Source organism: Cuculus canorus, chromosome 26 (genome assembly GCF_017976375.1).
Source record: "Cuculus canorus isolate bCucCan1 chromosome 26, bCucCan1.pri, whole genome shotgun sequence".
In the NCBI taxonomy this organism is placed as follows: Eukaryota; Metazoa; Chordata; class Aves; order Cuculiformes; family Cuculidae; genus Cuculus; species Cuculus canorus.
This window is the reverse complement of record NC_071426.1, coordinates 1,513,373-1,540,802: the sequence shown is the minus strand read 5'-3', so window position 1 is coordinate 1,540,802 and position 27,430 is coordinate 1,513,373. Positions and strand designations below refer to the sequence as shown.

The 27,430-nt window shown below is 56.4% G+C and overlaps 4 protein-coding genes across 6 annotated transcripts; 2 read left to right on the top strand and 2 right to left on the bottom strand.

Annotated features, from left to right (window-relative positions):
- Positions 1-848: 848 nt before the first annotated feature.
- Positions 849-7,474, bottom strand: BAG4 (BAG cochaperone 4). Of its 2 annotated transcripts, XR_008447199.1 has the most exons (5): positions 7,353-7,474; positions 5,736-5,987; positions 5,193-5,435; positions 2,162-4,246; positions 850-2,087 (listed from the first exon to the last, which is right to left on the bottom strand). XR_008447199.1 is itself a non-coding variant. In XM_054049668.1 (4 exons), exons 1-4 carry the CDS (start codon positions 7,425-7,427, stop codon positions 3,728-3,730), a joined length of 1,089 nt encoding a protein of 362 aa, XP_053905643.1. In that variant the 5' UTR covers positions 7,428-7,474; the 3' UTR covers positions 849-3,727. The 2 variants fall into 2 exon arrangements, 1 of the variants encoding a protein (XP_053905643.1); XM_054049668.1 differs by having other exon boundaries at positions 849-4,246.
- A 77-nt stretch (positions 7,475-7,551) lies between these two features.
- Positions 7,552-10,352, top strand: LSM1 (LSM1 homolog, mRNA degradation associated). The gene is made up of 4 exons (XM_054049669.1): positions 7,552-7,714; positions 8,446-8,514; positions 9,210-9,325; positions 9,719-10,352. The coding sequence occupies exons 1-4, from the start codon at positions 7,669-7,671 to the stop codon at positions 9,887-9,889; spliced, it is 402 nt and encodes a 133-aa protein (XP_053905644.1). The 5' UTR covers positions 7,552-7,668; the 3' UTR covers positions 9,890-10,352.
- Positions 10,353-13,783: 3,431 nt separating this feature from the next.
- Positions 13,784-17,137, top strand: STAR (steroidogenic acute regulatory protein). Its single transcript, XM_009571476.2, has 7 exons — positions 13,784-13,941; positions 14,396-14,509; positions 15,225-15,352; positions 15,433-15,591; positions 15,722-15,906; positions 16,058-16,151; positions 16,240-17,137. Exons 1-7 carry the CDS (start codon positions 13,878-13,880, stop codon positions 16,345-16,347), a joined length of 852 nt encoding a protein of 283 aa, XP_009569771.2. The 5' UTR covers positions 13,784-13,877; the 3' UTR covers positions 16,348-17,137.
- ASH2L (ASH2 like, histone lysine methyltransferase complex subunit) lies at positions 17,087-26,747 on the bottom strand. 2 transcript variants are annotated; one of them, XM_054049600.1, is made up of 17 exons: positions 26,594-26,747; positions 26,157-26,226; positions 25,461-25,606; positions 24,620-24,708; positions 24,211-24,305; positions 23,596-23,691; positions 23,217-23,312; positions 22,945-23,020; positions 22,292-22,309; positions 20,997-21,090; positions 20,499-20,716; positions 20,110-20,277; positions 19,607-19,800; positions 19,108-19,200; positions 18,696-18,794; positions 18,316-18,375; positions 17,087-17,880 (listed from the first exon to the last, which is right to left on the bottom strand). In XM_054049600.1, the coding sequence occupies exons 1-17, from the start codon at positions 26,710-26,712 to the stop codon at positions 17,773-17,775; spliced, it is 1,839 nt and encodes a 612-aa protein (XP_053905575.1). In that variant the 5' UTR covers positions 26,713-26,747; the 3' UTR covers positions 17,087-17,772. The 2 variants fall into 2 exon arrangements, with proteins under 2 accessions (XP_053905575.1, XP_009569717.2); XM_009571422.2 differs by lacking the exon at positions 22,292-22,309.
- Positions 26,748-27,430: the final 683 nt, after the last annotated feature.

The window sequence follows — 27,430 nt, the reverse complement described above, 5'->3', positions numbered from 1 at the left end:
GGGACCTGATGGGACTCACTGGGACCCACGGGGAGCGGTGCTGGGACCCCCTGGGACTCACTGGGACCCACTGGGACCCCCCAGCAGCCCCGCACTGGGACCCGATGGGAACCACACTGGGACTCGCTGGTACCCTGCCCGCAACCCCGCACTGGGATGTGCTGGGACCCGCACTGGGACCCACTGGGACCCACTGGGACCCTGCCCGCAGCTCCCACCCTGGGACCCCTGTGTGCAATCCCTGCCTGCAGCTCTGCCTGCGACCCCGGTGCAAAGCCACAGCCTCAGACCCAGCCTATAGCCTTCCCCCACAACCCTGCATGGAACCCCCAGTGCAGCCCCCGTCCCCACAGCCCCTGTTTGGTGCCCAAACCCTCTCCTTGCAGCCCCTGTTTGGTGCCCAAACCCCCTCCCCACAGCCCCTGTTTGGTGCCCAAACCCCCTCCCCGCAGCCCCTTTTTGGTGCCCAAACCCCCTCCTCGCAGCCCCTGTTTGGTGCCCAAACCCCCTCCCCGCAGCCCCTATCTGGTGCCCAAACCCCCTCCCCTGAGCCCCTATTTGGTGCCCAAACCCCCTCCCCACAGCCCCTATTTGGTGCCCAAACCCCCTCCTCGCAGCCCCTATTTGGTGCCCAAACCCCCTCCTTGCAGCCCCTGTTTGGTGCCCAAACCCCCTCCCCGCAGCCCCTGTTTGGTGCCCAAACCCCCTCCTTGCAGCCCCTATTTGGTGCCCAAACCCCCTCCCCACAGCCCCTATTTGGTGCCCAAACCCCCTCCCCACAGCCCCTGTCTGGTGGCCAAACCCCCTCCCCACAGCCCCTATTTGGTGCCCAAACCCCCTCCCCACAGCCCCTATTTGGTACCCAAACCCCCTCCCCACGGCCCCTGTTTGGTGTTGGTGTGGCATCGCACGCGCCTTCGTGCCGTTTGCCTCCCACGTGTGTTTGCAGGGCGCTCTGCAGCAGGAACCACGAGACACTGATTTAACGTTTGTTTTGCAATCCTTTCCGTTCCCCTCTCGCCTCGGTGGAGATTGAGAAACCCTCTCGCGTGGTGGATGCCGCGCGAGAGGCAACCCTGGAATGAGGGTTTGGTTTCTGTAGAGATGAACCTTGCGATAAATACAGACGGGCTTTCTAATTTGGGGTTTTGCGCTGCAGGCGGATGCTGTAAGGTAAACCGGTTGCCAGCAATTGTCATCCCAGTGTGTTTCACCGCCACCGCGGTTACTGGATGGGAAGATTGAAGGCCAGAAGCGTTAAAAACCTCAGATTTGCAGCTGCAAACCTTGTCCCTGAGCAAGGATCCGCGCCAGCTCGGTGCTGACACAGCTCCTGCCCGCACCGCCTGCAGCACCGCTCTCCTCGCAGATCTCCATCCCAGCCCTGACCCACTTTGGTCCCGTTCTGAAGGAGACGGGAGGCGGTTGTGTCAGCGGGTGTTTCCTGCAGGCTGCGCTGGAAGGTTTGCTCTCCTCCCTGTTTGCCCTTCAGCACAACTTTGGGGGGGACACAGAAAACACACCCGTGCCTGAGGGACGCAAAAGCAGCAGCCGCAGCCACGTCTTCTCACCAAGCCGTCAGACAACCGGCTCCACCGAGATGGTGACCTGCCATTTCATCCCGCTTTTTACTGGTTTTCCATGTGCTTTTAAAGAGAGGTTCACACAGCCTCTGCCGAGTCCTCCCCACGCGCGAGGGCTCGGACTCCAGAAGAGGAAACACGATGCAGGAGTTTGTTACCTCCATAGGTTCATCCCCAAAACACCAAGGAAGGATCCCACCTCTGTCCGTCCTCCCAGGCTTTGCCTCCTATGCCACACAGTTTTCATTAGGAACAGATAAAGGAATCACTCCTGCATCTCCCCAGCAGGAAACCTTTGTCCCGGTGCCGTGGGCACGGTGCTCTCTGCCCTCCCAGCGGCTGCACCGCAGTCCTGAGGCTGCAAACGCTCCGGATGGCTCCACACTCCCTGCTCAGCTCCAGCTTCTGTACCTCCTCCCCTTGGCAGGAGTGGGAGGCGAGTGCCGGAGCAAACAGGACGCAGTAAACAATGCAATTGTGGTGTTCCTGATGCAATTCTTGCCGCTGAAACAAATACAGAAAAGAAAGCTTCATCCAGCTCGCGGATTCCAGATGAACCTGGTGGCTTTTACACCTACCTGGAAGCCGGGACGCGCTGCAGCGCTCGTGCTGGTAACCGCACGGCCACAAAAGGCAGCAGGGCTGCTGCTTCCCTGCCTGTTTGCTGCCGCCTCGCTCCAGCGGCACAAAGAGTACGATGGGCCCCGATGTTCTGCTCGCTTGGGGGTGTCAGGGTCAACGCCTGCCCGCGGCGCTGCCCGTTCTTGGTGTGGGTTTATAAAGGGGTTGATTGGGTGAAGCCTGCCCTGCCGTGAGCTGCAGCGGCTCTCGGTGCTGCAGGAGTCATCGTGCACTGACTGATGACCGGAGCGATTTCATTTTCCCTGCCAAAGGCTGCCGGCACACACCGGCTTTTGCAACAACGACTTTCAGACCTTGGCTAGATCCTGCGCCGAGGAGATCCAGGCCTTTATTCCGACAGCCACACCAACCAGATGAAACCAGAGATGTGGTAACAGGGGAAAATGAGCTCTTTGGTAACTCCCTTGGGAGCACAAATGCGGTGAGAGTGTTGCCTGGATGTGGTACCACTCTTGGAACAGCGGGAGAGCGACGCACAGAGGAACCGTGCTGCCCCTACCCCTGCCCTCGGCCGCTGAGGATGGGCACAGCCTGGCCGGTGTTTTGCTTACGGGCTTGTCTCGGTTGCAAAACCTTCCCCACAGCTTTGTTTTAAAGAACAGAGACTTTGAGACGTCTTAATTACAAACCAACATTTCAAAGTTGTCAAGGTTTATTATCTTGTCACACACAGCTATGATTCACTGAAGGTGATGTAACGAGGTTAACAGAAGGCTGAGCCGCTCCCTTCCCTCGGTACCGCACGGTGCTACGGGCACGGCCTCTGGAATACAAAACCTGCGGCGCGTGGAAGGCGATTACAATTAAAACGTGGATTTTTATCCAAAGCATTTCCAAGCATCCTGCTGTTCTGGGTTACTCGGCTCTGAGATCGTTCCTCTGCTCGTACTCGTCCTTTCCAGCGGCAGAACCCGGATTCCCAGGCTGCGTTCCCATGGCCACGGGGGACACCAGGGCCTGGCTCTTCACGGCAGAGGACCGGCACACCGTTCAGCTCCTTCAGCACAGAGCTCGGACACGGCGACACAGGGGTTTTTCATGGCGAGGAAGCTGGAGCTGAACACACAGGCAGTGACCGACGAGCCCCAAGACCTGGTTTGGGGCCTGTGGCCACACCTGAAACCGCTGTGGCTGCGGGAGGTACCCTGACTGCACCCGGTCTGGGGGCCTTCGTACGGCGATTTTCCTGCTGATGGAAGAGGACGTGGATCTCCACGGAGCCCTCTGCAGCGTCAGCACCTCAGGTGGTGCTGCTCCTCCAAAGCCTGGAACAACCAAACAATTGCGTTTGCTGCCTCGGACCTCTCTCGGTCTGCCTGGTGCCAGGTTATCCGCTGGGGCCGTGCTCAGGGGGGTTTTGTGGTGGTTTTGTTTCGTTTGTTTAACTCGGGGCTTATTGCTATTCTGTTCTCAACAGTGCGTTGAAGAAAAAGCTGGGGTTTTACAGAACAAGAACTCTTTGGAACCTCAACAAAAGCCTCTGTGTTGCGGCTGATGTGCTTTCACAGTCCTTTTCTTTCCAGTTTTTCCAGTATGGCCTGAATTCTGTGGACAGACTCTTTCCTGGCTTGCCGAACACCGTCCTGGCCCCCGGTCTCGATGGAATCCAGCTCCAACAGCAGTTTGGTCAACATCTCCTCCAGCAGCCGGTAGGATTTATCTGTCTTTTTTCCTACAAACTCATCCACCTCTTGCTCCAGCTGCTCAGCCTCCCCCCAAACACGGAGGATCCGCTGAATCTCCGGCTGGACGGCGGCAGGATTTGCTGCCGGTTGGTCACCAGGTTTCGAGCCAGGCTCCCGGTTCCCGGCCGACGGCTTCCGCGAGGCACTGTCGTAGAGCTGGGGCTGCGCGCTGTACTGCACCCGGGGGGTGGAAGGGGTGCCAGGCAGGGTGCCAGGCAGGGTGCCAGGCAGGGTGCCCGCCTTGTGGTCGCTCATGGCCGCAGGGTGCTGGTGGTTGAGATGCGAGTAGTAGTCGTGTTGGTCTGCGCTTTGCTCAGGGCCGTCGTACGCTGCGTCCTGGAGGCAGGAGGAGAAAAAGGCTGTGAGTGCTTTTCCCTTTCAAGGCAGGTTTTTAACCTTGCAGGGAAGCAGGGAACCGGGCAGCGGCCAAGACAGTGAGGGCTGAGCGCCGCACACGCCTGGAGGCGAGGGCAGACGGGACAGGAATGACGTTACCGGGAACCTCGGTAGGGTTTTCTAGATGGTCACACACCATGATGCCACCACACACCGTGATGTCATCACACATCCCGGCCCCGCGGGTTGGCACTTCGTGTCCAGCCGAGCAGACTGGTTCCTCTGGGAAGTCCCAAAGCAGGACACGAGACCCACGCTCCAGCCTCGGGCTTTGAAAGCACGGATCCCAGCAAGAGGCACGCACCCAGGAGACAGCACGAGCCACCGAACCCTCATCACCCATGAACAGCGAGGACTCTACATAGATTCCAATGCTGTCCTCGGATATTCTGGAGCAGACATGTCCCTGCAGGCAGCGAGCTTTGAGCCATTCCCAAGGAATGGCAGCGCTCACCTCCAAATCCACACATCCCCCCACCAGGGCTGCTGCTGTTCGGCTCCAGCACAAACCCCGCGGAAGTGGAGACGAACAGACCCAAACATTCCTCGGCAGAGGATGGCTGTGCCCAAACCAAGCGCTTGTGGGAAACGCCAGGGTCTGCAGGGTGACCCGCAGGTCAGTCCTTCACTCCGTGCTGAGGATTCCTGACAGTGGTCAGTGCTCAAGAGAGGATGCAGGTCTGATCCTGGGACATCCGGTACCTCCAGTGCCTTTCTGGAATTACAGCCATGGATTTTGGCCCTCTCTAGGCAGAGATTTGCAGGCAGTGCAGCTGGTTTGCTTCTACCTAAACCAACAGTGCTCGCAGGAAGGGGCATTCCTGGGATTCAGAGGCAGGCGCTGGGGAAGCTGCAGGACCCGGCACAGTGGCAGGATTGGCCGTACCTTTGAGTCCCACGTGGGAGGGTGAGAAGGAGCTCCGCTGCCGGGCCAGGACGGGTGGGAATCGGAGATGAAGGGGTTCCCGTGCACCGGAGCAGGCGGCCACGCATAATGCGGCTGCACCCCATAGACGGGGTGGGGGGCCCACGTCTCCTCCGGGGCTCTGGGCTGCGGCGGAGGTCCCCGCGGCACGAGTCCTGTGCCGCTGTCTCCGTATGGATACTGCGGGATGGGCATTCCTGGGGTCTGCAAGAAAAGGGGGGATCAGGCGTTACCCCTGGAATCACTCGGAGCCCCGTTCCCCCCACACAGGCCCAGGAACAGCCCCAGCACCAGGATTGCTGCCCAATTCCTGCTTTCCTAGCCCACAAGCTTGGAGTCACCGGAGAACAGGGTGATCACCTGTTTGTATGGGAATAAAACCAGGCAGGACACACTGCCCATGGCATGACGGCCACTAGGAGCCACGGGTCCATCGGAGGAGGCACTACGGGCTTTCCTCCACAAAACAACTCCTTGTGCCCCAGGACGTGCCCGGCCTCTTACCTGCGGTGGGGAGTAGCCGGGAACCTGCGGCCGGCGGAGCGAGGACCCTTCGGCAGCGCAGTCCGGCGTGGCGTAGCTCCAGGGCGGAGCGGGCGACGGCGGCCGGTACATCCCCGGGGATTCGGTGGGGTAGGGGGGCCGGGGGGTCCCAGAGCAGTAGTACCCCCGTGGCTGCGGCATGCCGGCATAATGAGGAGCAGGCGGCGGGTACGGCGGGCTGTAGGCTCCGTTCGCGTAGGGAGAATCCATTGCCTGGAAAGGAAGGAAGAGCAGAGGCTGGTGATGGGCTGTGGGCACGGGGCAGAGGGATGAGGGGAGGAGGGTTGGTCCTTCCTGCAGCCTTTAAGCAGGGCATTCCTTCATTCCAAGCCAATCCACCCTAGTCTGAGGTTTTCCGGCTCTAATGTGGCTTTCCATAGGTCACCAGCAATGAATGCCGGGCTGCCTCCAGCTCCAGTCCCACTTCGGGGAGACAAGCACGGGGATGGATTTGTCTAGAGGTCAAGAAAAGGGACACACTAAGCCTAACGATGCTTCATGAGAGATCCGTGCACAGCTCCCCACAGTCAGCAGCTCTGCGGGGCTCCAGCCATTGCCTGGAGGGTGGGAATCGCTCCAGGAAAGTTTATTTCCTCTCTCCGTCTGCAAACAGGGATGACGCAAGCAGACGGGATCTGCCAGTTCCAGAGTCCAAGGAGTGGGACACAGCTCCCGGAGCCGCTGGCTGTGCTGGGACTTGTGTAAAAGGTCTGGAACATCGGTGGGTTCCATCCAAGTGGGCCATCGCGGTGCACCAACCGTGAGCTCCCATCAGCCGCAGCAGAGATAATTACGCATCAGGATTCCAGGATCACTCCCTGTAGCTTTGGGCAAGGCAGTTTTTTTGCCCACAAGCCGTTCCAGGGAAGAGAGATTGTGTGACCTGCGTGCCGGGAGTTAGGAAAGAGCCGGATCAAGCCTGAGCATCCCATAGGATTAAACCAAACCACAGTTATGTCTGGACAGCTGACAGCTTCTCTGGGAAGAGCAAAGCCGTTCTCTTCCCGCAGTACTTGTGCAGCGACCCCTACAAAGCCATTGCTATGAGAAATCCAACAAATAGTGGATCCTGGGAAGAACAAGGCGTGGGAATGGGGCACAGCTGCGCCTCTAACACTTCTCCTCTGAGCCGGTGGCTCCTTCCCACTGGAGGGGTCAAAATGCTGCCATTAGGGATGGGGATTGGGATGAGGATTGGGATTAGGATTGGGATCGGATGGAGATGGGTATTGGATAGGTATAGGGATGGGATGAGGATCAGGATAAGGATGGGGATCGAGACAGAGAGAGGAATGGGGATGGGGATTGGGATGGTATGAGGATGGGATCGAGATGGGGATCAGTACAGAGATAGGAATGGGGATAGGGATTTTTGGATGGGATGGGGATTGCGATAGAAATGGGGATGGGATGGGGACCGGGACCAGCATGGAGATCGTAATAGGGGTCGGGAAAGGATGGGGTCAGGATGGGATGGGGATCGGGATGGGATGGGGGTCGGGATGGGATGGGGATCGGGATGGGATGTGGATCGGGATGGGATGAGGACCGGGATGGGGGCGGCCGCCCCGCCGTTACCTGCGCAGCCGGCGGGCGGCAGGACCCGGGGGGGCCCGGCGGGCCCGGGTCGGCGGCGCGGCCGCGGGACTCCATGGCGCCGTCCCGCCCCTCGCGCACCCCCGCCAATCAGCGGCCGCGGGACTCCGGGTTCAGCCAATCAGCGGCCGCGCCCCTCCAGGTTCAGCCAATCAGCGGCCTCGCCCCGCGACCTCGGACCAATGAGCGGCCGCGCCCCTCCCGCTCGGGCCAATGAGCGCGGGCGGCGAGGGTTAAAGGGGCGGGGCGCGGGGCGGGGCGAGGTGAGCGGCGGCGGCGCTTCCGGTGCGGCGGCACCATGAACTACATGCCCGGTACCGCCAGCCTCATCCAGGACATCGACAGTGAGTGCGCCGCCCGGGCTGTCGCTCCCGATTCTCCCGGTGGCTCCCGGTCTCCCTGGTGCTCCGCATCGCCCCAACGGTGGCTCCCGGTGGCTCTGCATCCCCCCCCCCCCCCGCCTCCCCCGGTGGCTCCCGATCCCCGCAATGGCTCTCCATCCCCCGGTGGCTCCCGGAGATCCCAGTTCCCAGGAGGCCGTCGGGGTCCCCGTTCCCGTGGGAGCAGCTGGAGCTCCCGGTCCCTACGGGCGCCGCTTCCCCGCGGGGTGCCCGGAGCTCCCTGCGGGTGCTGCTCCCCGCTGGGCAGCCAGAGCTCCCGTTCCCACGGGTGTCCCCCGACCTCCCTCTCCCCGCGGCACGGCTGGAGCTCCCATTGCCGGTGGATGCTGCTCCCTTTGGGGCAGCCGGAGCTCCCATTCCCTGCGGGTGGTGGTCCCTCTGGGGCACCCATTCCTCGTGGGTGCTCCCCTCCCCTAGGGCAGGTGGACCTCCCTTTCCCCGTGGGATGGCTGCATCTCCCGTTCCCCATGGATGCTGCTCCCCATGGGACAGCCGGATCCCCCCTTTCCGCAGGGTTGCTGCCCGCCATGGGCCGCTGCAGGACCATCCTCGCTCCCCTGTGCGCTGCTGGGACTGTTTCCCACCCACTCCGGTCTCTCCAATTGTGTTTTTGGGCTGAGGGTGTTGGTGCTCACGTGTGGCCGTGTCTGAGCCGTCGTTCTCCCTCTCCGCAGAGAAGCACCTGGTTCTGCTGCGGGACGGCCGGACGCTCATCGGGTACCTGCGCAGCATCGACCAGTTTGGTACGTGAGCGCCGGGAGCAAAGCTGCTAAGGAGGCCACGAGGACTTGGGTTGGGCTTTGGGATGCTCTGATGCCAGCGGTGTGCAAGGGGCTGGCAGGGAGGATGGGAGCCCTGCTGCCTGTTTGCATGAGCCTGGCGATGCTCCTGTACTCACAGCTCCAGCCCCAAACAGGAGCTTAGTGGTAAGGAGGAGTCGGGATTTGAGAATTCCCTGTCCCCTGTTCCCCGCTCGGCACCAGTGGCTGCACCCGCTGGAGCAGGAGCGTGCATTTCCTTGAATGAAAACAACCCGGGTTTTAAAAGCGAGTGGTTGGGTTGTGTGCAGTGATGGGATGGCGCATTGTGCTTTAGGACGCGTTTATGCTGTGGTTTTGATGCCTGCCTGTGTCCTCCCAGACATGGGGCCTTCCCAGGGGCTTCTCCCAGATCCAGGTGCTTCCCCGCTCCTGATTCCATCCTGGACTGATGCTCTGGTTCCCTTTTTTGTCGGAAACAGCCCGTGATGATGTTTGTGCTCGCAGCCAAGCATCTTGCCCAGAGCCTGCGGCACCGCTGATCCAGCTTAGGACCAGCCAAGAGGCGTGAGAGCGCTGGTGCCATCCCTGCTGTGGGTCCTCTGCGTGGCTGGGATGCGACGCTCTTCATAGCTGGAAAACAGTAAAATATGGGTTATTTTTTTTCTTAATTGCTGCAGCAAACTTGGTGTTGCACCAGACTGTGGAGCGCATCCACGTGGGTAAGAAGTATGGGGACATCCCTCGAGGCATCTTCGTTGTGAGAGGCGAGAATGTTGTTCTTCTGGGGGAAATTGTAAGTAAGCGGTTCCCCAGCCCGTTCCCTGCTCCAGCGGCGCGGGCTGAGCCGGCGGTGGTTGATGACGTGACTCCAGGCAGCACCGACACTGGAGCTGGGAGTCTGTCCGTCTTGTAGGAAGCGCTCGGATGTCTCTGAAGCCCCCACACACAAGAGAGGGGGCTGTTAATACACTGTTGGAGACAGGAGTGCAGATCTACCCTGGACCTTTGCTGTCCTGCTGGCTCTTGGCCCCTCCAGCCCGGCACTGCCGCAGCCGGTTGGATGCACTCGGTAGAAGCGATGTCAGCCCAGCCTTGGGCGTGTTCCGTGGCGGAGCGGTGCCTGGAGCATCCCAAGCGCAGAGCTGCTGCCTCGTGGTGCTGATTGGGCTGTCTGTCTCTCCTGCAGGACCTGGAGAAAGAGAGTGACACACCTCTGCAGCAGGTCTCCATCGAGGAGATCCTGGAGGAGCAGCGCGTGGAGCTGCAGGCCAAGCAGGAGTCGGAGAAGCTGAAGGTGCAGGCGCTGAAGGAGCGAGGGCTCTCCGTCCCGCGAGCAGACACCCTGGACGAGTACTAGAGCTGCTGCCCTCGGGCCTCTCCTCCACGGCAGAGCCAGGGGCGCTCTGGGATCCGCCCGTGCCTGAACGGATCTCCTTGGAAAGGCGGTTTTTACATTCAGATTGTTTTCTGCGGCACAGATAACTGTAAAAGAATCATGCCTGCAGTTTCTCCGTATGGAGAAGCAGAGGAGGAGCGGGGCCGCCCTGCGAGGTGGCCGGGTGCGCTGGGGAGCGCGAGCGTTTGTGTTCGGCAGGCGAATGCTTGGCCCTTTGGGTTTGGTTGCTTTTTTCCTCCTCACGTGACTCTCAGTGAGAGTTTTTCCTTGACGTGTAAATAAATCCTTGATCTCAACAGCGATGGTTTCACCCCGGTTTGGGACCCAAAGCTTTCTCCCCTCTTGGGTTGACTGCTCTCGTACCAACTCTCGTCCCTGCTGGGTGCTGCATGGAGGGAAGGGACCCGTCCTGCCATGGGCTCGCTCTGAGGAAAAGCTTAGGGACGTGGGGAGATGCTTCGCTGCGGGCTGAGGAGCAGAACGTGCGTCCCTCTGCATCGCCATGAGGGCTGTTGGCTCCTCAGCTGCTCCTCTGCAGCTGAGCCCACTAATTACCTGCTGACGGAGGAGCGGTGGCCGCAGGGCTCTGGGGGAGCTGGTGTGGCTGCAGCAGGGACAGTCCCTCCTTCCGACGCTGTTGGGGCGCTCGGTGGCAGCGTTGGCAGGAGCTGTTCTGCGTGGCGGCAGTGTTGGTGCGGGTTTGGCTTCGGCAGTGAGCGGAGTGGGCTCTCCCTGCAGAGGACCCCCTTCGGTTCATTGCCCTGGGAAGGGAAAGCGCCTTTGTGAGGTGGAGCAGGTCCTTGGAAGCCGGTTTTCTTTTCCAAAGCGGCTCATTTCTTTGCAGAACGAGCCCTGCTCTACTCCGTGCTGCGTGTGCCGTGTGCTCTGCTGGAAGCAAACAGCCGACACGTTCAGGGCTGACCCTGCAGCCCAGGGACGCCGATCCCTGCATCCCACAGCACAGTGGGAACCTGAGCGTGGTGGCTGGAAGGGGCAAAAGGAGGAAATGCGGTCTCTTGCGTTGACAAAAATGAAGGCTTTTGCGGGCAGTGGTGGCTCCTGCAGCTGGAAAAATATCCACTGGGGTGAAACGGCTTTTCTGGTTCTGTTCTTTGGCTGTTTTGTTGGGGAGGGGGTAGTGGGATGGCGATGCTGCAGGGGCTGAAGGTGAGGGCAGGGAGTGTTCTTGGGCTCAGCCACGCAGCATCCCAGATGGAGAGGGAAGAGGAGGAGGAGGAGGAGGAAGGCTGCTCTTCCTCAGCCCTGGCAGCTCCCTGGTCCCGCAGCGTGTCCAGCCTGTTCTGGGGTGGGGGTCTTGCTGCAGGGCCACCCCTCAGCCACTGCCAGGTGAAGGGGACACAGGGCATGGACCTGGTTTTGCTGCGTTTGAGCCCCGTTATCTTATCACCAGCTGAGTGCGCGACCTCTGTGGGTGCGGGAGGGCTGTGGGTTTATCTGCACTCTCCAAATAGAAACCAGGGCAGCCTTGGGGTGCGGGGTGCCCCTGATCCCCCCCCACCCCCAGCTGTGCCGCAGGGTCCCTGCAGCGGGAGGGAGGGATGGGGTCACCCTGACAGAGTCCCCTCCCGGGGGGGCACAGCCTCCCTGCTCTTGCTGCACCCACTGCAAGGTGAATTGGGCTCAGAAAAGGGAATTTTCTCCAGCGTGGGGGGCAGGGGGGGCTCCCTCCATCCTCACAGGGCAGCTTTGGGGTGCCCCAGCCTTGTCCCGGGGCTGGTGGGGGGCACAGCGCCTTTGGGGCTGGGGGTGTAAGGGGCAGTGCACATGGGCTGGATGATGGAGAGGTCCCTTCCCAGTGCCTGAAGAAGGTGCTGGGGCCCGATCCCATTCCCGATTCCCGTGGCTCCTGGTGCGGGTGCCGTCGGTGGTGCTGTGGCAGGGCTGCCAGCCCTTCTCCTTGCAGGCTTGGAGGATGTGTCGGGCGCGCCAGCGGCACGGTGACAGCGTGGAACCCTGAGAGCTGTGCAAGAGGAGACGCTGAGGTCCCATCAGGAGCTGATGCGGGTCTGGGATGGGTGTCCCAGTTAACCAACCCCTCCCGAGGGTCCCCGGGTGCCTTCGTGGCACAGCTCCCTGGCAGGCTGGGGGTCCTGGTGTGCTGCTCCGGCTTCACCGTGTGGGTACGGCGTTGTGGTGGGGGGTGCCGGTCCCCGTGTCCCTTCCTGAGGGGCACAGCGGGGGCTCACACCCCTCAGCCCGGAGCCAGAGGGCTGTCTGTGCTCGGGCTGTTTTGGTTCTTCTCCCAAACATCCGCGTGTCCTTGTGTCGAGGCCTTGTGCCTGGGAGCGGCTGCTCCAGCGGGGATGCCGGCGGTGCCAGCCAGGGCGCAGCTGGGGGTTCTCCCCGCACCACACCGGGGGGCTCATCTGCCCTCTCCGTGCCCGGCGTGTGTTTGGCACCAGCTCCAGGCTGCAGGACTGGAGGCTTCCAGCAGCGACTCAGGGATTCCGAGCCCTCCTGAGGTTTTCCTGCCCCCACGTGCAGGCGTGTGGGACCGAACGGATGAAGCCCAGCCGGGAGGGTGAGCTGCAATGGATCCCCCGTGCGCGGGGCTGCGGCAAGGATGTCCCAGAAGGCGTTTGGGAAGGGGATGATGCTGCAGCTCCTGGCTTCCACCGGCATCTCCTTCTCCTTATGCATCGCTGGTGTGAGCGCAAGGTGTCGTCTTGATGGAGAGGAGCCATCCCGCAGAGCAGCGGTTCTGGCAGGTGGGACCCAAATCACCTCTGGGGGCTGGGGGAGGCGAGGGGCTCCCCGAGCAGCGAGCGGCTGACCTCCCTGTTGGCCAAGTTGTTGCAACAGCGGGGAGGAAGGTCAGGATCCTCGCAGGGGCTGACGTCAAAGGCAGCAGCTGGTGATTCACAGGTTCTTGGGAGCGCTGCTCTCCGGGGCCGTAACTCATCCCACGAATGTCATCTCATCCTTGAGCGTTATCGCTGCTCTGCATTGCCCACCGCTGCCGGCCCTGCAGCAGATAAACCGACCTCTAGGGGAGCACGGGGCGCCCCTCGCTCCCTTGTACCCAGCTGAAATACAAGATATTCAGCTTTATACCGGCTGAGAGACCCACTCTGTCAGCGTTGGGGTATGGGAAGGTCTGAGCACCTTACGAAACACCGGTGTCCATGCGATGTGCACACAACATCCATGGAATCATGGGTTGGGTTGGAAGGGACCTCAAAGCCCATCCAGTGCCACCACCTGCCATGGGCAGGGACACCTCCCACTGGATCAGGGGCTCCAAATCCCATCCAACCTGGCCTGGAACCCCTCCAGGGATGGGGCAGCCCCCACTGCTCTGGGCATCCTATTCCAGGGCCTCCCCACCCTCACGGCAAAACATTTCTGCCTAAGATCTCATCTCAACCTCCTCTCTTTCAGCTCAAAACTATCCCCCCTCACCCCATCCCTGCCCTCCCTGATCCAGAGCCCCTCCCCATCTTCCCTGGCACCCCTTTTTTTCCCAGGATGGTTGTGCTGCGACGTGTTTCATCCATTGATATCCATTGTTATCCGCCTGTTTCTGTTGTTACCCATCCTAATTAATCGCTAATCACAGTTGCCCATGGCTGATGATCCATGCGGGACAGGGCAAACTCCCGACCTCTGCACAGTGAGGTTTGTCCGTGGCACAGGATTGACGCAAAGCTCCGTACAAGCCGTGCCGTGCCGGGGTCTCCTGCTTTCTCCCCGCTTTGGAGCTCCTGGGCGGCGGGTGGACGCTGGCTGCGCGCGGTGCCCCGGCAGATGCGCGAGGAGCCGGGTCTGTCCTTGGCCCCTGAGTAAGTGATGGCTCTTATCTCCTTGCTGACAAGATCGCATCCTTCAGCCGGCGCATTTAAGGCCGAGCGCCCGGCGCAGAGCAGCAGAGGAGCGCTCGCTGCAAACACCATCGCCTGCATCCCACGGCTCCCGTCCTGCCCCCGCGATGCTGCCCGCCACCTTCAAGCTCTGCGCTGCCATCTCCCACCAGCACCTGCGCAACATGACCGGTGAGGGGACGCGGGGCTGAGGGAACCCCCCTGAGCTGCTGGTGGGGTGGGACGGGGCTGGATGCTCTCTCCCTTCTCCATGCCCCTTTGCTTTCTGGTCTCCTTTGTTGCTCTCTCCTATTTTTTGCAACTCCTTTTGCCTCAGCCCCATTTCTGGGGGTCGCGGGGGGTGATGCTCCCACTGCCGGAGAGGATTTTGTCTCCCTCTGCTCCACTCCAATGGCCTTTCCTGGGCAGCTCTATGTATTTTTTGGGCTCTCACCTTTTCCAACCGGAGCCAAAGCCCGGACTGTGTGGGACAACTCTGTCCCTGAGCCGCGCCCCGGCTCCCAGCACTTTGCTGAACCCATAGGGACTTTGGGGAAGGTAAAAGGAGGTGAGAGGAGACTTTTTCAATGTTGTGTGGTTAAATTGTCAAATAAAGAACCAGTGAATGATCTCTCTCTGTTCCCAGGGCTGAGAAGACAAGCTGCGGTGGCCATCAGCCAGGAGCTGAGCAAGCTCGCCTGCCGCAGGACGGGACCCAGCTCGTGGATCAACCAGGTTCGCAGGAGAAGCTCTTTGCTCAGTAAGTGATGGTGGGGTCCGGCCCTTTCTGCCGGGTGATCGTCACGGGTCAGGGCTCGGAGAGCGGTTGGAGGGCACTCTGCTCGTGGGTTGCCTGTGCTTCTGCTGAACAAGTGGCAAAGGCAGGTGGTGGAATTCTTTCCCTTGCTCCTGCGCGCTGAGAAGTGAATTTGATGTAGGTAAAGCTTATGGAATCATCCAGGTTGGAAAAGACCTCCAAGCTCATCCCGTCCAACCCCACCGTGCCTGTTAAGCCGTGTCCCCAAGTGCCACGTCTGCCCATTTTTTGAACCCCTCTAAGGATGGAGATGCCACCACTGCCCTGGGCAGCCTGGTCCAGTGCTTCACCACTCTCTCCATGAAGAAATTCTTCCTAAAATCCAATCTAAACCTCACCTGGTGCAACTTGAGGCCGTTTCCTCTTGTCCTGTCTCACCACAACCTCCTTCAGCTGCAGAGAGCAATGAATTCTCCCCTCAGCCTCCTCTTCTCCAGACTAAACAGCCCCAGGGCCCTCAGCCGCTCCCAGAACCCCTGTTCTCCAGCCCCTTCCCCAGCTCCGTTCCCTTCTCGGGATGCGCTCCAGCCCCTCAAGGTCCTTCTTGTAGTGAGAGCCCTAAAACTCAGCCCAGGGGTTGAGGTGCTGCTGTGACGATGCATTAGTCAACTGCTCAGTGTTCTTCCATTCACTCCTGCTTTTGTCCGATCCCACGCAGGCTCCAGGCTGGAGGAGAACCCCTTCAGCGAGATGGAAATGTCTTACATCAAGCAAGGAGAGGAAGCCCTCCAGAAATCGCTCAGCATCCTTGGGGACCAGGACGGCTGGAAGACGGAGACGGTGGTGGTGGGTGCTCTGCTTTGCAGTTGGCTGCCTTGGTCCTCCTGTAAAAGCCTGTGATGTTAAATCCGCCTTCCCCTCTGCAGAGTAACGGCGACAAAGTGCTGAGCAAGGTGCTCCCAGATGTGGGCAAGGTGTTCCGACTCGAGGTGGTGGTGGACCAGCCCCTGGATGCGGTGTACAGCGAGCTGGTGGACAACATGGAGCAGATGGGAGACTGGAACCCCAACGTCAAGGAAGTCAAGGTAAGGAGGCGCTTCGGAGCTGCCTCAGCCAGGGGCTGAGCACTTATTTGACCACACACAATCAATGCAAGCTTTTAGCTGTGTGTGCAGTAAATGCTTCAAAGTAATGGGTTGATTCCAAACCATGCAGATCCTCCAGAAGATCGGAAAGGACACGGTGATCACCCACGAGAAGGCGGCCGCTACCCCCAGCAACATTGTCGGGCCACGGGACTTTGTGAGCGTCCGGTGCTCCAAGAGACGCGGCTCCACCTGCGTCCTGGCCGGCATGGCCACCAAATACAGTGCTATGCCGGAGCAGGACGGGTTTATAAGGTAAATTGCCCTTGGCATTCCCTTCTGCGGTGTTCAGGGAGACACAGCATCATGTGCTGGTTGTCAGGACGGGCTCAGAGCAATCAGGTTTGCTCTGAAGGAACGCTGAAGCTGAGTCCAACACTGCTTTCCAACTCCTCTGCCCTTACAGAGCTGAGAACGGTCCCACCTGCATGGTCCTGCGCCCACTGGCCGGCAGCCCCTCGCAGACCAAGCTAACGTGGCTCCTCAGCATCGACCTGAAGGTGAGTTTGGCAGCAAGCGTTGTGGGGTAGAAGGGGGCTCTGCCTGCGGGACAGGTCCCGCTAATGAGCTGTGCTCCGCTCTCCCCAGGGTTGGCTGCCAAAGACCATCATCAACCAGGTCCTGTCCCAGACACAGGTCGACTTCGCCAACCACCTCCGGGGCCGCCTGGCCCGCACCATGGCCAAGAGCTGCTGACAGCACAGTCCTGCAACGCCTCCTTCGGGGGAAAGCAGGGAGCCTTGTACCAGGGCAATTAATTACAGCCTCTGCTAATTAGCCAAGGCCTCTAATAATTCACTAATTAATGAAGCTGTATTTATTGAAATTAATTAGTTAAGGAGATTGAAAGGGCCCGACTGGGCCAGCGCATGCTCATTGTGAAATGCAGGACTGGAAAATTGAGCTCAGCCCTGCATTTGCCCCACTTGAACAAGTGCTGGCCCAGTCAGGCCTCGGCAGTCTCCTGCACTAATGAGCTTTGATATAAATAAAGCTTTAATTAATATCATAGAATCGTTAGGGTTGGAAGGGACCTTAAAGATCATCTGGTTCCAACCCCCTGTGCCATGGGCAGGGACATCCCACTGGATCAGGTTGCCCAAGGCCCATCTGACCTGGCCTTGAACCTCTCCAGGGATGGGGCAGCCACAGCTTCCCTGGGCAACATGGGCCAGTGTCTCATCCCCCTCATGGTGAAGAAATTCTTCCTAATTAGCTGTGTCTACTGTTAAAGGCCTTGTCTAATTAATTGTTGGGGAGGTCCCAGACTCCTGATTGGGAAGGCAGGACCAGCACATGCTCCTTGGGATGACCACAGGACAACCTCAAGCTCCACTTCCCTCCTTTCCCCAAAACACAAATACTCACTTCCCTGAAGATTTTATTCCCTCTCCCCCTGTAAAGCAGCTCTAATTTATTTTTCCTGTACAGACAGACAAAGCGTCAAATTATTTATTCACTCCAGGCTCCGCAGCGGCGAACGCTGGCAGGAGGCCCCGTGTCTCCTGTCAATGCAGCGAGCAGGATGGCCTAAAGCCAAAGTAGCTTCTTTAAATCTCATTCATAGCGAGACAAAAACACCCCAAAAGTAAGAGGTAAAGCCTTTATTTTTAAACTGGTTTCCAGTTTGCGGGGGGGAAAATAACCCAACACAGTTTGGACGGAAGCCCAAGTTTCAGTCCTACATGCAGTAGTCTCGTCACAACCCACTCCTTCCAGCTGGAGGCTGTGGTCACGACTGGCCCTCGAGCAGAAGTGTTGGTGTTGCCGTGTACAGACAGCGGCCGGCCCAGCCAGAGCCCCCTCTCGCCAAACACAGCTGTTACAGCCCAAGTCTGTCACACGAGGTGTTACCTCAACACAGCACTCGTTTCTCCAGCTCCTGAGGAGTCCAGGAGATGCCCACAAACAGCACAATTGTGACCAGAACTGCACTCGCTCAGACCCCAGCATAGGGGTAGAGCGTGAATCTTCTGGAGGTAACGCCTGCCACTGAGGGCTTCAGCTCATCTGCTCGTTGGCCGATGGTTCCCAGTGATGCATGTTCCTCTAGAATAAAAACCACTTGACTGGATACCCACTGTCTTTCTTCTGTTAGCATTGCGCCGCTGCCCGCTCCGTTTACGGCTCCCAGGGTGGGCTTCGTCTCCCGTCCACCTCTGTCTCGACGTGATAGAGCACGTCTGCCAGCGTGTGCTCCACAACGGCTCCCCAGCCCATGTCACTCATCTGCAAAGGGACAGGAAGAGAGACAGCTCAGTCAGGGAGCACAGGCTCAGGCCCAAGGGCGTCTGGCCCTGCACCCCAGAACTGTTCCCTCCCCATGAAAACAGGGGGGCCAAATTTCCAAGGTCTCCTTAAACAAGGCCCATCCCACTCAGTGAAGAAGAGGCCGACACAGGCAGGATCAGGGACTTCTTAACCTGTCAGGAGAACAAGACAGCATCTACTACTAAACCAAAGTTTAGCCAAGTTGTTTATTAGTTTCTGTCCTTAAATATTTTTAAATATACCCCCCTCAGCTACTCTGTCCAAGTACAAAGTCTGAAGAGGACAGACAGAGGCTTTGGTATAAACCAACTCCCACCATTCCAGCCACCTTTGGTTTAAACACTGTGAGGCCGTCGCAAAGAAGGGAGGTAAAACGCTCCCACTGTTACTCACGGGCCGGTAGGTGATGTCTCGAGGTGGGTACTTGAAATATGGCCCAAAGTTTATAGAAACCTGTTGAAGAGATATTTGTCATTAGGCACCAAAAATGGGAAAATTCCTTTAGTTGCCAGCCCTCGCCCCTCCTGCTCCTGAGCCTCCCGGCCCCCTGCACAACACCCCACGAGAAGACAGCCCTAGCATGGAAGGAGAGCATTCCTTCCGCGGTTTGACAGATACATCTCACGGGGGAGCAGTGGCAGCATTCCAGAGCCACTTCCCTGGAGTAATTCCCATCTCCCCTCTTTCCTGGCACGCTCCCTCAGTGCCCACCCTCCTGCACAATGAAAACTACAACAGACTTGGGAACTCTCCATCAAAGACATGTTACTTACCGTGCAGCCTTTGTACAAAGAAATAGCAGGAAAATAAACTCCCTCAAAGATGTCTTTAAAGGCAACTCCTTGGCTGGCACCATTCTTGAAGAATATGATCTGAAAGGAAAAACAAAAGAGGATTTTTTCCATCAATGCTTAATTACAAAGCAAGCCTCGGGAGGCGGCTCACAGCACCCACGCTCCCCTGCACTGCTGCCAGTTGATTCCCTAAGGGACAGCAATAACCTGGCAAGCAAAGGGTGCAGCTGGCTTGTTAAGTCCGTGTTTATTGTTGCTTTAATGAAAGCATTCTGGTTTTTGATGAAGAACTACCAATCGGCCTCCCTTTGTGTTCTCTAAATGCAAGTCTTGGCAATCTCTCTGCTCTTCCCGAAGTTCCACACTCTCCACTTACGAACACCTAACTTACCTCGCTCCCTGGGGCTTGCTTCAGGCTCTTCTCTGCTTTGTCCACAAAGTCCTTTTCTTCGAAGTACAGGTAGCTTTTGAATTTGATCAGAGCCTGAAATATTAAGAGACAACCACTCTGAAGTAATCCTGAAGCCCTGTTACCTTCAGGTATGAAGGAAGGGCTAACAGAGGGGAGCGCTGCTCCGGGACAGGCGCGCCCGTTGTCCGGAGCACCCATGAAGAGAGTGAGTCACACACCTCCAGTGTCTGAGAACCAGGACAGAAACACGAGACAAAACATGATGTGGGCTCTCTCATGTAGTAATTCATGTACGGTTCCCTTGTGGGTGGGTCTGGGTGTTTTGTTTGAGACCAACGCTTTGCACCTCTCTGCTACAAACCCCAGAGGCACGACAGAAAGGGTGCACTCAACAGCGGCAAGAGTGAGGCTAGAGCGAGCTGTTTTCTGCTCATCCACCCGGCCAACACTTAATCCAACAGTGAACCCCACACCTCACCTTGTCTTTGTAAGTGTCGGGCAGGGATTTGGCAGTCTCAGTGTCCTCTGGGAGGCTGATGTAGAATCCCAGTACATCCCCCTGTCCATAGCCAGACGAATAGTGCTTCCCTATCGACTGGTGAAATTTTGTTCCCTTTTTGCTGCGCCAGGAGTAACTGAACTTGTCATAGCCCAGAGGCGCCTGGAGGTTCCCTGTGGAAAGCAGCATTTCTTCATCAACACACAGTGCAGCAGGAGCACTCTGTGCATCCCACATCATGTTTTGTAGCAGTAATTACACTCCATTAACAAATACAACTGCACTGGCTATAGTGCTAATCACAGCCAAGGATGCAACAGCACAAAGGGCCCACTCGTATCACTTGCAGAAAATATTTCCCCTTCAGAAAGGCAGCAAGGGAACAGGGAGAAAACAAAGCACCCTCCTTAGTCTGAATTACCTGCAAAAGAAACACAGGTACCAGTGGGATTCCATTGTGAAGAAAGACTTGGTAGATTTACCTAGTGGCTGTGACCAGCCTAATCTGGCAGCTGTGTCAGGAGGCATCTCGTCCATGGATATTTCAAAGTACCACGCTCCTTTCCGCACGCCGTGCGAGGCTCGTACCATCGAATAGCCCTTCTCGCCGATAACAGTCAGTCTGTCATCAGAGATCTTTAACTGAGGAGCTGTGGTGGATGAGAGAAGACAGTATGAGAATTTCAGTTGTGATTTCTAACGTGTGAAGATGTCACAAGACAAGAAAACACACAGAAGTAGATTTAACATTTGCACCTCTCAAAGCAACTATGTCCAAACCCTCAATAACTGGTGCCATGAGGACACAGACAACAGCCCCTCATAAGAAGAGTTGGCTATACAACTTGTGCATGACCAGCAAGGTCTGTACCTCGGTCATGCAGTGCTAGAAGCACCCGTTCATACAGGCAGGCTCTGTAGAGGTCTCCAGGAATGGGCTTTCCTGCCCAACAGTCCAACTCCAGCTTTTCCGGGTCAGGTGCGTGGGGGTCAGGCTCAGCCAGGATGTAGCGATACCCATCTTTGTTGAATGGGTGCTCCAAAGGGTAACCGTGAGGTGGTAAGCGCTGAGCGGAGAACAGCGGGTCGCTGTAGAACACAAAAACAACAGGTTGGCATCTCACGGTGGCTGTGGTTCAGTCACAGGCCCACCAGGACAACCTCTTACAGAGCGCTCACGGCCTGCACACCACTCTGCGTCCACAAGAGTCAGTGCTCCTCCCTTTCAGATAATTCCAACACCACCACTGCAGGGTTATGGCACGATTCCCCGTGAACCTACCAGGCAGGAAGCAGATGAAGGCATCGAAAGTCAGGCTGTGCGTCTGACCAGCTCATTGCTGTACCACTGCATCGTCCTTCCTCTTACCTTCGGGTTTTCTTGGCTGTTCCCGTCGTCCCTCCATCCTGCTGCTTGCGCTTGGCTCCCCGTCCCTTCCCGCTGCTGCCTGCAGCCATTCCCCCTGGACACAGAAACAATGGCACGTGAGGCAGATGATGATCAGGGAGAGGCCCTAGGCATGGAATCTCCACAGACAGAAAGGGGAAGAAGCAGCCAAATCAAAACCGGTTCATGAGCTCAAGTGCCTCCCGAGTAAGATTTATCAACAAAACGAGCTCAGCTCGAGATTTTATGATGAGAACTAAGAATCTTTGGATATCCAAAAGCAGTATTGGTAGTTGTCATGGATATTCCAGTCCCAGCGCAGATTTATTCCTGCTCAAGCAGCAGAAACCCCAACCTGTAGCACACAGGCGGTCTGATTTTAGGCAAAAGGCATCGCCCCATGGCACACTCTGCGGGAGAAACACGCCGGCACCAGGAAGCAATAAGCTCTTAATATAACATTTCCATCTATAACACAAAATACACCCAAGTTGAGGAAAACTGAAAAGCAGTGGAGGTGTTTCTCTTCAGTATGACCCAAATCAGCACTGCAGCCCATTTCATGTGACAGCACTTGATTTTACTCATAAATAAGATAGAGTAAAGGAAAAGCTATATGTCAAATGTAACCAGACTAAGAGCAGTGTAATGTTTTAATGTGTTAAATTGCGTATGCATTTCATCATTACACTGCTTCAAAAAAGATCACCACTGATTTAGAAGGAAAACTGATTTAGGTACTGTAGATAAATACCTTTATGCACTGCATATTGTGCTGTAACTAAAAATAGTCAGCTTTGAAATAACCAGCACTCCCCTTTGGGGGTAAAGGATTCAAACCACTGGAGAAAACCATATTCTGCACAGACCTGACGTGATCTCAGCTGCACCGGCTGGTTTTAGCATGGACAAACAATGGGACTCTGTGGTTTGTCACCAGTTATTTCTCTAAACCACCAGAATATAGTACCAGCTCACAGATTCAGACCACTTAGTTAGGCGGTAAGGTTTAAAACTACAATAATACCAGGCCAAATCAACAAATATAATTGAAAATAAAGCTTTGAACCAGTCAAGTAGGGCAGAATATGGTAATTAAAAGCTTGTAACTGCTAGGGATTAAAAAGTAAAATTGCTGTTTCATACTAAAGTATTACTGCAATCACATCAGGGCAGGCATCTGATTTCTAATTGACTTTAGCTTCTACAGTAATTGAGCGAAAAAGCTTTGCAAACAGGAATACTTAAGGTTTAGAAGCTGAAAGGTAAATATTCACCTCCCAAAGAGGCTCCACCTGCAAGAACAGAAGTGGCACCACACGTTCGTCAACCTTCTTGGAATTAAAGAAGAAACCACCAGCACATAAAATTGAGACAAGGGAGCCTTAGAGATCTCCAGTGTGGATACAGGAAGCCCAAACACCTCTGCTGGGTACTATTTGATATCTTCAATACAGAACGGTGCAGCCTGGCACACGAGGAAATCTCACCGGCAGTTAACGTGACCACAGTAAGATCACCGTTAGCAACCCCTGCGAGCTCAGCTAAGCGTACAGAACAGCTGCCACTCCGTAAAAAGGAACAACAGGAAAGTGCAAGCAGTGGTTACAAGGAGTAATACCTGCTCTCCCCAACTACTTGCAACTCTCGAGGGAAACAGGAAATCTGAGTAACACAAGTGAGCAAATCAACATCACTACAGAAGACAACTGCCGGCACCTTAACTCAGCCGGCAGCTGTGACGGGCCTTAACAAGAAGATAAAGTTAATCTCTTTCTATGAAAGGCTGAGCGGGTTTTGAATGGAATTGGCACAACCTCAGTTCACACAACAGCTTTAACCACAGCACCTCAGCTGGCGTAGCTGCCCTGGTGCCTAGCTACAGGATGGGGAAACACAGCTTAGTCCCAGGTATTCCCAATTAACTTGCCATTTAAGCTCCCGCTTGTGGACACAGCACTGTTCTGTTTCTGATTGTCGTAGGCAGGACCAATATTGGCAAGATCCTGAAAGAGATAAGAAATCAGATGTAAGGACTCGGCCAAACTCTCCATTCCCACAACAGCACTGCCGGTGCTGAAGAATCCCAACGCATTGCTGGGCTTACATTAAGCTAATTTTCACTCGTTTGACTGAGCAGAACCCCCTGCCCCCTCCCTCCATTCCCCTCGGCACAGTCTCCTTCCCTCTCCAATCACATACTTGGTCTACAAGCCCAAACTTGGGGTAATCCTCTTCTGGGTCTTTACTCCCCGGGTCTGGATGCTCTTTGACCAAGAACACATCTCTCTCTTTACACTAAAGTAGAGAAGGAACTTAAGTTGCACAGGATAAGACCATATTAAGTTATTTAACAATTGTTTACACCACAAAATGTACTATCAATACTAGTATTAATATTAATTATATAAATTAATTTTACATTAAATACTATTATTTATATTAATTTTATATTAAATACTAGTGTTTATATTAATTACATAAGCAGCGTCAGAATCTCCACCAGTCAGCTCTAAATCCAGGCCTCAGCACACAGGAATGTCGGATCATCCATAGAAAAATCTCCCCTCCCAACACTCACCATAGTTTTGACAATGTTATTCGGCCACGTCATCTTCCCAGGTCTCTGCCGCGTTGTCATGCACTCCCAGTATTTATCAATAAAGGGGATAATTTCCTGTTAAACAACAAAACTGAGTCCGAGCAGTGTGTTGGTTTGACCTTGCGCTTCACCGAAATAAGTCTCATGAGGAGCGGCTGAGGGCCCTGGAGCTGTTTGGCCTGGAGAAGAGGAGGCTGAGGGGAGACCTCATCCTTCTCTGCAGCTGAAGGTTGTGGCGAGGTGGGTGCTGGGCTCTGCTCCCAAGTAACAAGTGATGGGACAAGCGGAAACGGCCTCGAGTTGCGCCAGGGGAGGTTTAGATTGGATAGATGAGGTTTAGATTGGATTTTTCCCTAAAATTCTTCACGGGGGTGGTGAAGCTCTGGACCAGGCTGCCCAGGGCAGTGGGAGAGTCTCCATCCCTGGAGGGGTTCAAAGAACGTGTAGACGTGGCCCTTGGGGACACGGTTTAGCAGGCACGGTGGGGTTGGGCTGACGGTTGGACTGGATGAGCTTAGAGGGCTTTTCCAGCCTCAATGATTCTATGAAATCTGCACTTGCATAAAACCATGATGATTTCTCCAACAGCCATACCTTATCTTTTGAGAACAGCGTTTTTGGGTGCTCATCTTGTGTCCTCGACTGCCACGTCAAGTTGGCCAGAGCGCTAAGGCACATCTCCTTGAGATCTTCAAAATAAAGAGACACCGGAGCTGGCGTTACCCTCTGTGGGGAAGACCAAACACTTGTGTACAGAGCGATTGCAACCCGCACGGCGCCCGTGCTGCCCCGAGCAACAGGAAAACCCTCAGCAGTTCTGTCCCAACCCAGCAGCCCACAGTGAACACTGATTTTCACACACGAGCAGCAAAACATTTTGCTAATATGGGCCTAGTTGGGCTGTTTTGCAAGAGTTTCAGCAAAGCCTACGCCCCGACTTCAAATAAAGCGAAGCCTCTAGGATTATCCTACACAGTTTCAACGGATGAGCTTTTGCACTCACTCGCTTGTTTCCTTAAGAAGTAAGTGTTCCCACTGTGATGGCAAACGTTGCAATGGAAACTGTAGTTGGTCATGAAAGGCAGGCACGATCTGGAAAAGAGGAGGCTGGATTGTGAGTTCCGGCGCATGCCTGACTGCGCGGGGCAAGAAATTAATCATCCCAGGTTAATTAACTATCTATTCTCTCTCTGTCCAAAACCTGATATCTGACAGGTTCAATGACAGTTTAGGTTTATCTTGGAGATCAAGAAAGGCCACAAAGCTTTTGAGAAAAATGTACGCAAGGGAAATGTTACCTTCTTAGAAAAGCCCTGGAACTCACTGAGTGAAATCGGAGTCCACAACCCAGAAGCTGTGGATGAGGAGCTCCATCAGAGCCAACTCATTAAATGTAACTGAACGTCCTGAGTACTTTTTAGGGACACAACACACTCAAACATGTACAGTTTTGATAATTCTAAGGTCAGTCCCACACAGGTTCTAGGACAAATGCTGAGTTTGCTTTTCCCTGACAGGAAGAGTCTATCCTTTGTTACAGACACCAACTGAAAATTCCCACTGGAGCCCCCTCTGCTTTTCCTTAAGGCTGCAGGCCTCCACGGCACCCAGTCCGAACACAGCTCCGAGAGCCACGAGGTCTGACAGAGACCTTTCACACTGAAACACATGAACAGGGACATCTCCAGTTGTGGTTTTTACCAGCTCCTGGTTTTTACGCAACACACTGGTTTCCAAGTGCCCAAGGACCTGGAGACGATCCTGCTCCATGGGAATTTACACTCTAATACTGCCATTTTTGCCACCGAAGGTTTCACACCCGACACTAAGCAGTGTTTACGTACGTGGTATCGATGCCGAACGTGTCTGCAGTGAACCACTTGGTACAAATCCCACACTGCAGCTCTATCTCTCCGAGCTGCCGGCCATTCTCCTCATCCACTGAGCCCGCCTGCGCATCCATGACCTCAGAGGTGTCCCCAGTGGCTTCCTACAACCAGAGCAGAGCAGCACACTTGGACTGGCTGAAAGAATCAGCCAGGGAAGAAGCTTTGGGCAGTAACCTGTCAAGGGAGGAGAACTTGGAAGGAAAACACATCAGTGCTGAGAGAGCTGGAAGTATTCTATGGATTCAGTTAGAACGAGGATGTAATTTCCAAAGTCACTCTTTAAAGAACTAAAACCACAGCCAGAAGGATGGAAAATCCTCATGGAACCTCAGGGACATGCTCGGATTTGGGGTTCTGAATAACTACTTTCCCATGTTCCACATCTTCATCTTATCCCTGACTTAGTAGTCCTGGAAAAACAAGGATGGTTCAGTCCCACGCACTGCCAGACACAAGAATCATTTATCTGCTGAAAATATTTATCTGCTGAAAATCATTTATCTGCCCTTTTCCCGCCCTATGTGGCTCTTGATGTATTCGCATTCCTCACCACCTCTGCAAAGACCTCGGTCACTACCAAGCCAGAATCCTTTGGGAAAACATGCTGGTAGTGAGGGAGAAAGGAATCCAAACGAGAGAGAGGGCACCTACCAGGGCGTCCTTCCCGCTGGCGGACTCAGTGTCCAGGGCTGTGGTGACATCGGCCAGTGCTGCATCCCCCCTGCGAGAGCCAAAAGGAGACCTGAGAGGGGCTGTGGAGGGGCTGGGACTGGGGCAAACTGGTGTGGACTGGGACAGCCTGGCCCTGGGAACTGGTGGGACTGGGGGCAAACTGGTAGGACTGGGACAGCCCAGCCCTGAGAACTGGTGGGACTGGGGCAAACTGGTGTGAACTGGGACAGCCTGGTCCTGCGAACTGGTGGGACTGGGGGCAAACAGGTACGACTGGGACAGCCCAGCCCTGAGAACTTGGGGGGAATGGGGCAAACTGGTGTGAACTGGGACAGCCTGGCCCTGGGAACCGGTGGAACTGGGCAGACCAACCCAGGCCCCGGCGCGGCCGCACCCCCCGGCCGGGGGTCCCTTACCCGCTCTCGGTGTCGGCTGTGCCCGGCTCGGGCGGTGCTGGCGGCTCCGGGCCAGGCGGCTCCGGGCCGGGCTCTGCCGCCTCCCCCGCGGGCGCCGCCATCGCCGCCGCCGCCGCCATCTTGCCCGCGCTCCGAGATCTCGCGAGAGTTCGAGCCCCGGGTGAGGGGGGGGGCGCCACCTGCTGGCGGCGGCCGGAACGGCACCGGGGGAGGCGCGCTGCTCCGCCGTGACGTCACCGCCCTCCCTGTGACGTCACCAGTTCTGCTGTGACATCACATGCTCCGCTGTGACGTCACCCTGCTCTGCTCGGGTGTCACCTTCTCAGCTGGGACATGACATGCTCAGCCGTCCCGTTCCCCTGCTCAGCTGTGACGTCATCCTGCTCGGCTGTGACATCATCGTGCTCCACTGTGACATCACATGCTCTGCCTTTACATCACCCGCTCTGCTGTCCCGTTTTCCTGCTCAGCTTTGACGTCATCTTGCTAGGCTGTGACATCACCCTGCTCCAATGTGATGTCACCCTGCTCTGCTCTGGTGTCACCTGCTCGGCTGTGACATCATCCTGCCTGGCTATGATGTCACCACGCTCTGCTATGCCATTGTCCCCTCTACCGTGACGTTGTCCTGCCCGACCATGACTTCACGAGCTCCACCGTGACACCATCTGCTCTGCTGTGATGTCACCCCGTTCCACCGTGGCATCTCCTACTCTGCTGTGACACTGCTCTGCTCCACAGTGGCGTCACCCTGCTTGGCTGCGGTGTCACTCTGCTCTGCTGTGACATCATTCTGCTCTGCAATGACATCACCTTCTTGCTATGGCGTCACCTTGC

Coding starts and splice junctions, on each gene's coding strand:
- LSM1 (XM_054049669.1), top strand. CDS start 7,669: ATGAACTACATGCCCGGTACCGCCAGCCTCATCCAGGACATCGACA. Junction 7,715..8,445: donor CCTCATCCAGGACATCGACA/GTGAGTGCGCCG, acceptor CCCTCTCCGCAG/AGAAGCACCTGGTTCTGCTG. Junction 9,326..9,718: donor TTGTTCTTCTGGGGGAAATT/GTAAGTAAGCGG, acceptor TCTCTCCTGCAG/GACCTGGAGAAAGAGAGTGA.
- STAR (XM_009571476.2), top strand. CDS start 13,878: ATGCTGCCCGCCACCTTCAAGCTCTGCGCTGCCATCTCCCACCAGCAC. Junction 13,942..14,395: donor GCACCTGCGCAACATGACCG/GTGAGGGGACGC, acceptor CTCTGTTCCCAG/GGCTGAGAAGACAAGCTGCG. Junction 16,152..16,239: donor TCCTCAGCATCGACCTGAAG/GTGAGTTTGGCA, acceptor CGCTCTCCCCAG/GGTTGGCTGCCAAAGACCAT.
- ASH2L (XM_054049600.1), bottom strand. CDS start 26,712: ATGGCGGCGGCGGCGGCGATGGCGGCGCCCGCGGGGGAGGCGGCAGAG. Junction 26,227..26,593: donor ACAGCCGACACCGAGAGCGG/GTAAGGGACCCC, acceptor TGGCTCTCGCAG/GGGGGATGCAGCACTGGCCG. Junction 23,313..23,595: donor ATAACATTGTCAAAACTATG/GTGAGTGTTGGG, acceptor TCTCTACTTTAG/TGTAAAGAGAGAGATGTGTT.
- BAG4 (XM_054049668.1), bottom strand. CDS start 7,427: ATGGAGTCCCGCGGCCGCGCCGCCGACCCGGGCCCGCCGGGCCCCCCC. Junction 5,436..5,735: donor CCGGCTACTCCCCACCGCAG/GTAAGAGGCCGG, acceptor CTTTTCTTGCAG/ACCCCAGGAATGCCCATCCC. Junction 4,247..5,192: donor CTCCCACGTGGGACTCAAAG/GTACGGCCAATC, acceptor TCCTGCCTCCAG/GACGCAGCGTACGACGGCCC.